The sequence below is a fragment of the Camelus bactrianus genome, chromosome 11 (genome assembly GCF_048773025.1).
Source record: "Camelus bactrianus isolate YW-2024 breed Bactrian camel chromosome 11, ASM4877302v1, whole genome shotgun sequence".
Lineage (NCBI taxonomy): Eukaryota > Metazoa > Chordata > Mammalia > Artiodactyla > Camelidae > Camelus > Camelus bactrianus.
Window position 1 is genome coordinate 39096451 of NC_133549.1, and position 13382 is coordinate 39109832.

Here is a 13382-nt window from a genome sequence, read left to right on the forward strand (position 1 = left end):
CACAGTTAAACGATGCCTGGCACAGCATAATGCCAAGCCTTAGTCACCCACTTACCTGCTCTTACCTTTCCCCACAGGTATACATCATCAATGTCACCTGGTCCGACTCCACTTCCCAGACCATCTACCGGAGATACAGCAAGTTCTTTGACCTGCAGGTGAGTGGGTCTGAGCTCGCATGGTGTTTCGTTCTACCTGAAGTGGCCTGAGTCTCTGGTGGGCTGGCCTCTTTCATGGCGTCATCCAGAGAACTCCCGCCTCAGCTCGCAGGGTCAGAGTCTAGGCAGAGCAGAGGGACTGAGGAGGGAATCTCAGCGGTTGAGCTGGGCTGGGCTCAGTCGTGGATGTTACAGGCAGACACTTGGGGCTTTGTTGGCTTCCTCCGATGGTCTTCACAGTCGTGCTTTGTCACCCTCCTTCCTCTGGGGGGTAGGAAACCAAGGCGGAGAGGAGGGAGGATGGCTGTGGGTGCTGTGTGCCTGAGCAGACATGTGTCTATAAACATCCAGGGTGAGACACAAACCACCACAGCATTGCAGGCAAAGAAAAGCAAACATACAGAAAAGACTGAAACAGAAAATAAGCAATTTCTTGAACTACAGGCACAAACCAGGCATACCACTGTGTCTGTCTAACCAAATAAAGCTCTTGTTGCTCTGTTTGTACACATGTATGATATGTGTGTCTCTAACACACGCAGGCATGTCACACAGGAGGTTAGAAGAATGGATCCCACAGCTCCATTGTAGACATTTCCCTTGATGCCAACTAATCTGGTTAGGCCTCTTTGGGTTACAAGTGATTGTTTTACACTCATACTGGCTTAGACAACAAGGAGACTTGGTTGGAAGGATATACTAGAGAAGCTCATGCAGCCTGCCAGATGGTGGAAAGGGGAGTGAGGTGGTGGGCTTCAGGAACACCTGCACAGGGGCTGCTCTCCCGCTGTCTTGTCTCAACATCTCTCTGGGCACTTTCCTGAGCTTTCTGAGGAACCAGCTGTCAATAGCTCCAGAACTGCATATCTTGTGGTTCCCAACTGCAGAGAGACTGCCTTTCTCCCAGTTCCAGATTGAAAAATCCCAAGGAAGACTCTGATTGGCCTGGCTTGGGTCAGGTGCCCTCTCTGCACCAATCACTGTGGCCTGGGGCAGAGGGGCATGAACACAGTTGTGGCCACTAGGGGGCACACCCCTGTTTATCAGAGGCAGGCGCCAGACAAGGCAGAATGATTGTGAGTAGGGCAACAACCTTCCCCACACTAGGAAGGGAAAGCCGAGAGATTCTAGGTTCTTCCTTAGGGCTGTGAGCCTAGTTTAGGCAAATGAAAACACAAAAAAGAGACACCCACTTCTGTCCCTCCCAACCAAGGTCTGCTCCTTCCTTTGCGGGCCTCTGGTGGTGAGTCATCTTGGAGAGGCTAGACTTGCATGTTTGCCCCCAAGTACCTGGTTTTATCCCATTGTCCTTATCGCTCTACCTAGGAGATGTGCCACAGGTGAGCCAGCTTCCTGTGTTACAGATCCTCTCTTAATCTAACAATATGGGGCTGAATATCCCATTGAATATGGGGTTGAAAGCCACTCCTTACTGTCCTGCCTTCTTCCTCTTGCCTGTCAATTCCTGTCCAATCTCCTCATGTCCTTCCAGCATAAACTGTTGGGACTTGCTGATATCCCATCAATGGGTGTAGTGTGCTTTACAGGAAATGATAACTTAGCTGGGGAGAGGGAACCCTGAAAGGACTCATTGATGAGCCAGTGGGGGTTCTGAGAGCCAGTGGAAACTCTCAAATCAGAACTTTTCTTCCCCTACTTTCTGGTCTGTTCCCCTACCCCCCTCCCTATTTACAGAATCTCACAAGAAAGGAATGCTGCTTCCCCCATTCCTCCTTGCCTGAAGGGCTCATTTCCTGTGTGTCAGGCAGCTGCACGGCAAGAAGCAGCTTGTGCGATGTGCTGGTCCTGGTCAGGAGCACCATCAGGCCTGTCCTTGTGGGTCATTGCTACCCTGTAGATGCAGTTTGGAAAGGTGTTGGGATGGTTCTTTGGAATTTAACCTTTAAACCAAGCATCTTTGGGAACCCATTTTACAGAACTTGACATAAGGACTTTTAGTGGTGAAGCCTTTCTTATTCATCTGGATCTCTGATTTTAATACGTCAGCTCCTATAGAGGAAGAACAAATGGCACTGCTAATTGCCTCCTTGGTCATTGGTAGCTCTCAGAACTCAGCTTGGAGCTTAGGCACTGGTTGCTTGCTCTGTCGCTCTGTAACTCCAGGCAGATTCCTTGACTTCTTGATTTTCTCATCTGTAGAGTGAGGATTCCATTGGTACCCACCCAGTAGGGTTGTTGTGAGGATTAAACGATTGAATTTATGTTTTTCCCAACACATGGTTATCTAGTGACTTACTCAGTGCTAACAGATGACAAGGATGCCAGGCTGCCTGGTCGAAGGGTCTGGAGGCTTAATACCTCCTACCATGGTGTTGCTTTCTTATTTCTCTCCCTTGGCTTCACTCTACTGAGGAGCTAGTCTGTCCCAGGCCTGTGCCTGAGTGTTCAGAGTCCCACAGGCTCTCTGGAGCTTGCCACTGGGGCAGGATGGAGTAAGTTGGGAGCAGGTTGTGGCCCACAAAAGGCTGCTCTCAGAATCCTTTTGCTCCTCCCATTTTTGGCTGAGCCCCACCTTGGAACCCTGGAAGTTCTGGGCTGACTAAGCCAGCCTTGGGGAAGTGCTTAACTGCCTTTACCAACTTGTGCTTCTGGGCCTTCTGGGGACCATGTACTGTGTTTAGTATGAGTCTGTCCTAAATATTGCAGGAGATATGCTAAAAAGTTATTCAGTGTTTATCTGAAATTCAAATTTTATCTTTGTCCTATATTTTTACTTGCTAAATCTGGCAGCCTTAATTTGGCTGTGCGTGGTAAGGGTGGCAGGATAAAGATGAAGAAGCCAGACTGGCTTGGTGTGAGAAAGAGCTGGCCTTTGCCGAGGCCCCCACCACATCTGTGCTTTCGCAGGGCCCAAGCGGCACAGGCTGACAGACACTCAGTTGAGAAGGACAAGGTCCCTTCCTTCTAGGAGTCTGTATCTGGTGGGGAAAATAGACTTTTAAGCAATTAAGTCCACTGTAGATGACACTAGATTGAAGTACAAGCAACATGCTGTGAGATGAAGAGGAAGGAAAGAATATTCTTCTTGGGAGGGGGAAGCTAAGAAGGTACCCATATGGTTTTGATTGGTTTCAGCAGCTTAGAGTGATGTAGCCACCCACCCCGACTCCAGTTTGGGAGGATATAGTTGCTTTTTGAGACTTAATAGTTATCAGAGTAAAGTATGCCCTTAACTTATTTCTTGCTTTGTTCGTTCATTTATGCCTGCTGCTCTGCCTCCTTCTCTCCATCTGTCCATCCATCTGTCCATCCATCCATCCATCTATCCATCCATCCTCGATCTATCCAATCTTAAGTGCCGGCCTTCTATGTCCCAGGCAGGATGCCAGGCTCTGGGTGGGGATTTAGGAGCAAGAGCAGATCTGGTTACTGCTTTTATGGAACTTATGGCTTAGTGAGGGAAGACAGATTTTAGTTTAAAAATATATACATGTATTATTTTACACTATTTAAAATCCTACAAAGAAAAGTGCCATAGACATATTATAGGGAAACCTTACACTCTGGTATTGGAGCAGGCTTCCCTGAAGGGGTAAGTTTATCTGACAGATCAATGAGTTATTTTATTTTATTTTGGGGATCAGGGTTTCTTTTGTGCATCTCTCCAGACAAGCATGAATGTACATATACAATTCTAATAATCTTCTTGGTCATTCACATCCCCTTGAAATCCTTCCAAGGGCACTAAGGAAAAATTCTCTGTCCCAAACCTTCTTCTCCCTCCATATCTTCTGCCTTGAGCCTTCAGACCCAGTGGTTCTGCCTCTTCCTCACACAAGGGCTGCTCACAGAACCCAGCCCTCTTCTCGCCCACTGAGAAGCACCAGGGGTGGAGCCTTTAGACCCGTGCCAGCCAGTGCAGTAGCCTCTAGCCACGTATGGCTAGTTAAATTTAAATTTAAATTAATTTTAAAACTTCAAGGCTAATTTTTAAAAATTAAATTGTTTTTCATTTATTTTTAAAAAGGAAATGAAGTTTAGTTTCTCGGTCATACTTTTACATTACAAATTCCCAATAGCCACAGTGGCTAATAGCTACATATTGAGCATATTCAGAGCATTTCAATCATCACAGAAAGTTCTATTGGCCTGTGCTGCCCTAGACCATCTGGGACACACAACAGGCCTGATCTGGCTTTAGGCCCTGCATGCTCTGCCACCTCCCAGCCCCTCCCTAGTTGTCCTCTAACATCTTCTAGGGCCCCTGTGGGAGGAGGGAGACTATGTTCCACTGTGATTTGCGCCATCCATAGAGCAGTTCCGAGTCAACAGCTATTCCAAACGCCTCTTCTGGAAACCAGGTCAGTTACTAGAGAGGGCTTCTAAGGGCATTTCAGATGCCAAGTTGGGAACAGGGAGAGAAGAGGCTCTTGGTCTCCAAGTGGAAATTGCTTTCTTCTAAAAATAATCCACCACTCAGTCCTATCTGACCAGGAAAGGGACCTGTCCCAGAGGGAGCTGGCAGGGTCAAGGCCTGAGGTTGAGGCCCATTTGGTTATAAAGAGCTTGGATTTCTTGGAGGTGCAAGAAGAAGGAGGGAAGGGAAGAAGGAGGAGGGAGAAGGGGCGCAGATGCTCTTAAGTTGCCTTCTCATGGGCGCTGGACCACATTTCCAGCCTCTATAAATTTCCTTGCACAGCTCCTTCACTGTTAAGTATCCCCCGAAGGCCTGGCCCCACTGAGGAAGGACCGGAAGGCTCTCTGAAGCTCCAGCTCCATCGAAGGTTGTTTCACAATCTGACCTACAAGGTGCTGGGATGCAGTAATTGCTCTGCAAACATTAGCTCCACAGTGCTGCTGGCCCTTTAGTCTGAACTCCGGCCAGTGAATGCACAGGGTCAATATTTGATCAGTGCTGGGAGAGGCCCCCACGCTAGAGCTAAGAAGGTTGTTCAAGCTTGCTCATTTGCTCTAAAGGACTTAACCTGTTTTGAAGAGCTTTTATCTCTCTTCCTTATTCATCTCTCCAGCCTCTCCACCCACTCACCCACCCAGGTCGCACTCACTTTGCAGATCTCAAATAGCCAGGCTAATGATGGGTGAACAAAACTATAATCCCCGAATCGTTAATAACTGGCCTTAGGAGGGATGTGGATGTGGGTGTGTTATGATGTTAGGTATGGAGAATTGTAGGATCACTGCATTTTTATAATTAAAAGAGTTATGCTCCCAGACCCTCACTTTGCAGGTAAACATCTCATTTTTCTATTCATTAAACTTACAAGGGCTTTAGTTTGGTTTGATGTCCAGGGCATGCCTCAGCTCAGGTCACACGGGGGTGATCCTGATGTGTGCCAGAGATTAACCTGAGAATAGAGAGTGTTCTGGGGGAGGTGTCTCTACTGCAGGCTCTGTCTTTTAATCATGGAGGCAAGCTCTGTGTTGTTTGAGATCACTGATCCTAGACTAAAGCCTGGGGGAGGTAACTTGTCAAGTTCTAAGAAGTTTTGTACTAAGGATTCTGGGGAGTTCCGGCGCCTGGTGTGGCATTTCTAGCTCCAGCAGTGTGACAAGCTAAGGGTCATTGTGACTGCTTACATGCCCTGGACAGACAAGAATGGTGGCCCTAACCAAGATCGGTCCCCAGTCCCAGGAAGCCTCCAATTGTTTGCCATGGTGACAATGGGGAACACAGAGGATTACTAAGTAAGTTGTCTTCTCGCACCACTTTGTGCATCAGTCAAAACAGTGAGATTGGTCTCAATTTTGTGGATGGAGCGCTAAGAAGTGTTAATGGGTGGCCAATGCAAGTTCCCAAACAAGAGTGTGATAGCAATTATGCAAAAACAACAAGATATCTCTTTTGTAAGTATACATACAGCATAAAGACATAAATATTTTTAGAAGGTCCGGAAGGATACACTCCAAATTAGTAATAGAGTTACCTCTGGAAGACAGTTGGGGACATTGATGGGAGAAGCAGCTTGGTCAGAGGGGAACCTTAGCCTTATTTGTAATATTTTACTTTTTTAAAAAAGGAGAATGTATTCATGTATTATTTGCAACATTAATATATAATAATTTAAGAGATACCTGTTTGAGGAGATGGGAAAAGTGGAGTCTAAAATAAACTATGTCTCTCCTGGTCATTACAGTACAATGGGACAGAAAGCACACAGGTTAAAAAAAATAGACATTAAGGACATATCTAACAAGAGAAAGAAAATGAAAATAATTATTAAAATCACATTACCTCATTTCCTGAGCTGTCACTCTAGATCATATCTATGGGCTGTAACTGGTTAGAACCCATCACAGCAAACCCCAGGGACTTGTCCAAATTATCTTGTCAAACTGGAATCTTGTATTCAGATATCGCTTACAACACATGAACTGTGTACTGGGGCAAGTAGCACGGGGGTGGCGTTCTTGTGTCGTGATGAACCACACCAGGAGTTCCGTGGTTATAGAGTGCAGTGGTGAAGGGCAGTACTCCAAGGCCAGGACAGTTGGATTCCAAGACCAGCCCGAGGACTTACTAACTTTTGGGGAGTTCTTTAACCTCTCTGTATCTCGGTTTTCTCATCTGTATAATGGGGATAATAAAAATACCTGCCTCAGGGGGTGATAGTAAGAATGGAATGAGACAATTCATGTCGAGAAAGCCCTGAGAAGTGACTGGTGTGGAATCCCTAGGCAGGGAAGCTGAGACCTCACCAGTTAGATCCTTGGAAGCGCAATTCCAAGAGGAAATAGCAGGACACCCCCACTCTAGCTGGAGAGCTTCTTCCTGTGTCCCATTTATACAGAGTTCACTTTCACCACGTAGCTCAGTCTGCCGCTAGACAGGAGAGGCAGGTGGTGGTGGTAAGGGCTTCCTAGATAAACTCTTTCACCTCCAAATTGTGATTACCAACCCCAAGGCTGTTAGGAAAATACTGCTTTTGGGGGGTGGGGGGAGTGGGTGGAGATAATTAGGTTTGTTTGTTCATTTATTTGTTTAAATGGAGGTACTGGGGATTGAACCCAGGACCTCGTGCATGCTAAACATGCACTCTACCACTGAGCTGTACCCTCCTCTCCAAACACTGCTTTTTAGAAAATAATTATTGGTTGACAGTTTTTCCTTGCTCTTGGAAAGAGACATCTTTCAGATTCCTGATGGAACACAGGGATTCTAGGGGAGGCCTACGGGGATTCCAGGAGCTCCTGAGAATTCTATGGCTGGCTTCCCCTCCTCCGGGGGCTGGTCCGGCTTTAGCCGCTCCCTTTCATCTGACGCCTGTGGCCAGACAGTGAACTCCAGCTTCCTCTCTGTCTCCACTGATTTCCCCTCTGGAAGGTTCTGCCTAGTGCTGGGGTGAGGGTGGGGCAGGCCTGTGGATGTCCATTCTCCAGGGAATGGGGGCAGGGAAGGCCTGGGGAAATAGTACCTCCAGGCTGGCTCAGGATGGAAAGGCTGTTAACCACTGGGTGGGAAATCATGGGTCACTTGGTGCCCAACTAGAGTGCACTTGATGGTGGCTTTATTTTTTTCCGCTCTAACCAATGGAGTTTGCACAGTTTGTGTAGTGACTCCTTCTTGTGCAGTTTCCCCAGCCCTGTGTGTTTAGGAATGACCTTGTACGCAGGGAGCCTCGCAGGTCCAGAATAGAGGGAGAGAGGTGACCATGGGCAGCATACATGGGGGAGGGCCTCTGCACATCTGTGCCATGTGCTCACTGTGGCCAGGCCTGCTGTCAGCCACCCCCATCCCCACCCCACCTCAGGTAGAGCCTAAGATTGCAAAGAGAGGAGAGGAGCTTTTCCGACAGTCTGAAGCAGCCCAGAGCTGTGGGATCCTCACCACGCTGTAGGTGGCACTTGAGAAATTAATCTCTTCCTATACAGATGAATAGTTGGTCTGTGAGCATCTGTTTTGGTACCTGCATGCATTTGGCAAATTGATCTTCTTGGCAAATGGTCTGTTGGTGATCCTGGCTCATCTCCCAGGGAGCTCCTCAGGGACATAGGCTGTGTCCAGTGAGACCCTCGCTTGTGACCACCAGGAAGTCAGGGATCACCTCTGCCTTTTTCTCCTGGTTTATCCTCTCCCTGGGGGCAAGGTGGGATTGTCACATAGTGGGGAAGCCCCTTTGTAGACAAAATTGTACGAAAAGCTGGAATGCCCTCTGGGTGGTAAACCTTGGGACTATTCATTGGCTCTAAGCTTCTGGGTGAAGTCTGGTGAGTGTGGGCACTAGGGGGCTGAGGGGGCTGCCTGCTCCCACAGTGACGGTCCTGCAGGGCTGATGAGAATGTTTCTTTCAGGGAGAGAAATCAGCTGTGTGCAAATATTGCAATATGGGAGGTACGTGCTTGCCAACCAGCATTAATCAGATCTGCTGGAGAACCAGGGTGAAATTGTAGTTTTGCAACCGGAAGGCCCTTTGAGCTCATCTCCCAGGATGATTTGATCTGGCAGTCAGGCTGCCACCTTCTGGTCTCACGCCCACAACAGGCATCACTAGTGGATCCTGGCTCTTTCCCATCCTGTGCCCCTGGCTGGCATTGTTCATCCAGCATGAGCCCCAGACATGGCCTCAGAGTCTTTCTAAAACAAAAAACAAACAAACAAATATCTTGAGGAAGATACTACCTATCAACTGGCAGTATCACCTGGAGATGAAACTTACTGGCCACCCTCTGATGGAGTTCTTTTCCTTTATTTAACAGATGAGGGCATGAGACCCTAAAAGGGGAAGTGACTTGCCCAAATCACAGGGCCAGCAAGTGACAGCAGGACTAGAACTCAGGCACTCCAGCTTGTAGTTCATTCTCACCTGGAATTCTAGCCTCCCCTCCGGAAGTCCTCTTTCTGGTTTTGCCTGAGGAGGGCAGGAAGCTCCTGTTGCATCACCAAGAGAGCTCCTGGGGGGAGGGGCAGTTATTCACTCCCCCCCGGAGAGATGTCGGTGCAAAGAGTAGAAAGCCTTCTCTCCAGGTCTTAGAACCCGGAGCTCAGCCCAAGTGTCCTGCCTACCACCGCCCACTTCTCCCCTGGGATAACAAACCCCAGCTTTGCCAGAGGTAGCATCTGAGTCACGCCACACCACCTGCTTGACGAGCTGCACACCTGGTTTTCCTGGATTGAGGGTGTCATGTCGGGGTGTGTTTGGATGTTACGTCAGGGAGGCCCTACTTCCGTCACCTCCTCCTCCTCTGGTCCCAAAGCCCCAAGATCCGACCTAGGAAACTCAGCTCTGCCCACACCGGGCCCCCATCGACTCGCTTTGGATAACCAGCAGGAGAGCTGGCTGGAGAGTGGATAGGGGCACAGTGTCCCCTCCAAACTGGAGAATGAAGGGAAGGAAGATCTATGAGGGTGGCCAGGTGAGTGGTGTGAGTGTGTGTGTGTGTATGTGTGTGTGTTTACTCTGTGAAACCCTTCCCTCAGGAGGGATTTTCAAGTTAATCCTGACACCTTTGGAGGAGTGCTGGCTATATTCCTGGCACCAGACTTGGTCTTGGGGACCCCGAGGGGAAAGGTCAGGTTGTCCTGGGCAGAAAAGCCAGACTGACAGCCTTGGCCTAAGCCGGAGCTGCCAGCTGGTGGGAGAATCAGGGCAGGGCAGAAGGCACAGAATGGGGGTAACCCAGGGTGTAGACCACTGCCATCAGGCCTGCTGCTGTGGGCACCCCAGCTGGCTTGTTGAGGGAGCTCCCAGATTTGGGACCTTCTTAGCACCCTTGCACCACTGCCCCTCTGCCCTCCACGCCACCCCCCCCGCCCCCCCACCCCGTCGATGGTAACATTTGGTTTTGTTTTTTACTCTTGTGGACCTGGCACAGCCAGGGTGAACTGAGGGAGCCTGAGTTGTGGGCTTGTTTGAGGGAAGACAGTTTATTCTTCCCTCAAGAGGCAGACTGACACTAGCTGGGTGATGCAGAGATGTCAGCTGCAGTGATTTCCCTCACCAGATCCCCGCCATCCTGGCTGGACCTCAGCTCCATGTGATTTTAAGGGTTGCAGTTCCAGCATCTCAGGGACGTTCCTCAGACCAAGCCATTGTAGGAGTTGTTGGAGAATTGGAATTCTTTCCTTTATGTCCAAAATTTAGCTACAGCCAAGGAAAAAAGATTTTAGATTCCTCAGAGACCTCCACAGTTGGGTGCCGTCAGGCTCTCCAAAAGAGCTTGTGGGATTCCTGATGCCACCTTCCCAGCTTTCCAAGTGGAGCAGTTTGGCTCAATGATGGGGAGCTCAGGCTTTGTTGTCAGGTGGACTTACAGGAGCGTGCGCCTTGGCCCCATCTAACCTCCGAGAGACTCAGCCTTTCTCATCTGCTAAATGGCTCTAATTGCAGAAGCTGCCTCATAGAGTCCTTGTAGGATTTGCAGGAGATAAAGCACAGGAAACATTTCCCACTGAGCCTGGAGCAGTTGAGGAGCATTATTAAGATGATCACTTCCCCACGGACGCTGTGTCCATCCAGCCTAGACTAGGGGAACATTTTCGCAGCCACGAAAGGGTCTTAGCACCCCTAAGCTGCAGTAAATGAATGCTCCAGGGCTGGCCAGGAGACAGCCCCAAATGCCAGCCAGGGTTTGGCTCCGTCTGCTAATTAGGGAGCGTTTATCTGGTGCCCAGCAGAACAAAGTGGCCAGTTCAGCCACGCTGGATGGCTGAGCTCAGTGCTGGCTGTGGGGCAGGGGAGGAGGCTAGGAATGGGGCGGGCGCGGGGGCGTCCCTGGGGCTAAATGGACCGCATTCAGATATACCTTTAAAAACCACCCAAACAGGAAGCGTGAGGCTGGTGTACAGGCTGGAGCTGCGATGCTTGCAGAGAGGGTGGTGCTGGTGCATGACAAGCAGCCATTCTTCCCGCTGGGACAGTGCCGGGCTGGTCTCCCGAGGGTATCTCTGGTGAAGGCCGGCCTGTCTGGCTCCCCAAGGAGATGGGGTTGTTTTTATCCCGAGATTCCCAGGGCTCCAGCCCTCATCTTGGAAACTTGTGAGGAGGAATCCCCAGGGGGAGGGTGGAGAGGAAGCCCTCTATGTGTGCCCCCCAGGTGCTGGGCCCTACCTTCTCCCTCCATCCTACAGTGCAGCTGGGCGGGGACAAAGACAGGAGAGAATGGCCAAGAACTCTACCACGTGTAGGAGGACTCAAAGCTGTGAGATTCTCTCCATCATATTACCTGTTTTTTATGTGCAGTTAGGACACTGGGCTAGTTGGAACACCTAGGTTTCTTGGCTGTGTAGTTGGGAACCAAGGTGTGGGAGGGTGGGGCTGCAGAAGCCATTTCTCTGCAGATGAGGGGTCAGGATTCAGACTGGCAGTCTGGCTCTGGAATCCACACACTTAACCCTTCTGTCTGTTGTCACTTGTAGCTTTGATGTGGCCCCTACCTGGGCCAGAGCACTGGCGAGCAGGCTTGGGAGACTCTGGCACGTCGGGGGGTTGGGAGGGGCTTTCTCTCCCTTGCCAGGAAAGCTTCCGCTGCAGAGCAGGTGGGGCTGGGCTGGCTGCTGGAGGTGGGTGCCGCCCTGACCCCTGCCCAGGCTGGGGAAGGTTTGGGCCGGGCAGAGAGAGAAATTGTCAGTTTCTGTGCATGTGTTCATTTCCTGTTCTCTGCCCTTGAATCTTGGATTCTCCCTATGGTGTTCTCTCTCTGCCTCTCTCTTTCCCTAGATTCTCTGTTATCTCTGTCTCTCCCAGGGTCTCTGAGTCTGGACGTGGCTCTGTGGCTCTTTTGTCCCTGTGGCCTTTCCCCAGGCTCCTTTCTGGAGGCATTTTCTCTGGCTCTAGTATGTCTTTATCAGTCTCTCGGTCTCTCTTGTCTGTGTCTTTCCCCGGGATGCTGCACATCCCAAGCAGGAGTTTGGGAGAAGGGGAGGGGAGGGCCTGATGCAGGCTGCATCGTGGTTGACAGACTATGATGAAGTCTGCACCCCTGAAGGCAAAAGCTCATGGTGGGGAGTGGGGCTGCTCCCCCTTCTCAGGGGACTGTGGGGCCTTGTAATTAACCTTTTTCCTGACAGTGGCTCATATATAGACATTCCTTTTGGAATCTGGTGATACCTTGGCATCCTGGTGGGGAGGCTGCCCTGCCTCCAGAGGGCACCTGTGATGGCTAGCCAATGGTTCCTCCTCCTCCCAGAAGACATGTGACTACAGTCTCCCCTCCCCAGGCCTGGCAGTGCTCTCAGCCCTCACCCAGGCTTCTCCAGAGAGTCAGGCTCAGGGTTCCTGAGGGTAGGGCTGGGGACATGGAGGACAGGAACCTAAGGCTGGCTCTTCCCTTTCTCTGGCTGGACAGAGGGTCTCATCTGTCTGTTCCAACACCTAATCCCTTTCTGCTCTGTGCTAGCTGTTCCTCCGGGGCCACACCTGCCCTGCTGCTGCTGCCGCTAGAAATAGCTGAGCAGTGGGCATTTGCCCAGAAAAGGGAGTGGCCCTTGTAGAGTCAGGCTAGCCCCCAAAATACCCCATCAGCTGTCAGAGATCTGGGTCAGGTAGGGCACCAGGAATAGGCTCAGGGCAGGGCTCTGCTCTTCCCTGGGCATCTTTTCTTAGCCAGGGCCAGTTCTCTGTTCCCAGTCTCTGTCAACTAGAGGGTGGGTGCAGGGTGAGCACCTGACCATGTTTGTTGAGCACCTGCTATGGGCAAGTCACCGGGTCCAGGGCGAGGCTGAGGGGGTGGAGACAGATGGACTGTGAGCTGACCGCAGGCTGACCCTTCGAGACGTTTCCATTTATAAGTAACATGTATGCTTGCACCTCAGCGTGTTCCAAACCCGGCTCCTATCTAGTCCACTCCCCCCTCCTTCCCCTCCTCCCGCCTTCCGTCTCCCAGTCACAGCACCATCTCTCAATCCTTCAGATCCCTCCTCTCTGCCCCTGGCCCCTCGGTCAACCCTCCTGATTACTAACTTGCATCTACAGCCTTCTTACCAGGTGCTCCAGTCTGGCCCCTTCCAGCTGCTTCTCTGTATGTGTATGTGTACACACACACACACACACACACACACATACTGCAACTTCTTTATCCAGTCATCTGTTGATATACATCATTTAGGTTGTTTCCATGTCTTGACTGTTGTAAATAGTGTTGCTATGAAAATTGGGGTGTATGTTATCTTTTTGAATTAGAGTTCCCTCTGGATATATGCCCAGGAGTGGGACTGCTGGATCATATGGTAAGTCTATTTTTAGTTTCCTTAAAAGGAAACTCCATATTGTTTTCCATAGTGGCTGCACCAGACTACATTCCTACCAA

General features: G+C 50.2%; 1 protein-coding gene across 3 annotated transcripts in view; it reads left to right on the top strand.

Moving 5' to 3' along the window:
- Positions 1 to 13382, top strand: part of SH3PXD2A (SH3 and PX domains 2A) — a 230861-nt gene that overhangs the window by 49111 nt on the left and 168368 nt on the right. For 2 of the 3 annotated variants that reach the window (XM_074373681.1, XM_074373682.1), the window contains exon 2: positions 78 to 158. In XM_074373681.1, the coding sequence (XP_074229782.1) occupies positions 78 to 158 (81 nt within the window). Of the gene's footprint in view, positions 1 to 77; positions 159 to 9326; positions 9492 to 13382 lie in introns of those variants that run through there. The other variant, XM_074373684.1, reaches the window with a different exon arrangement.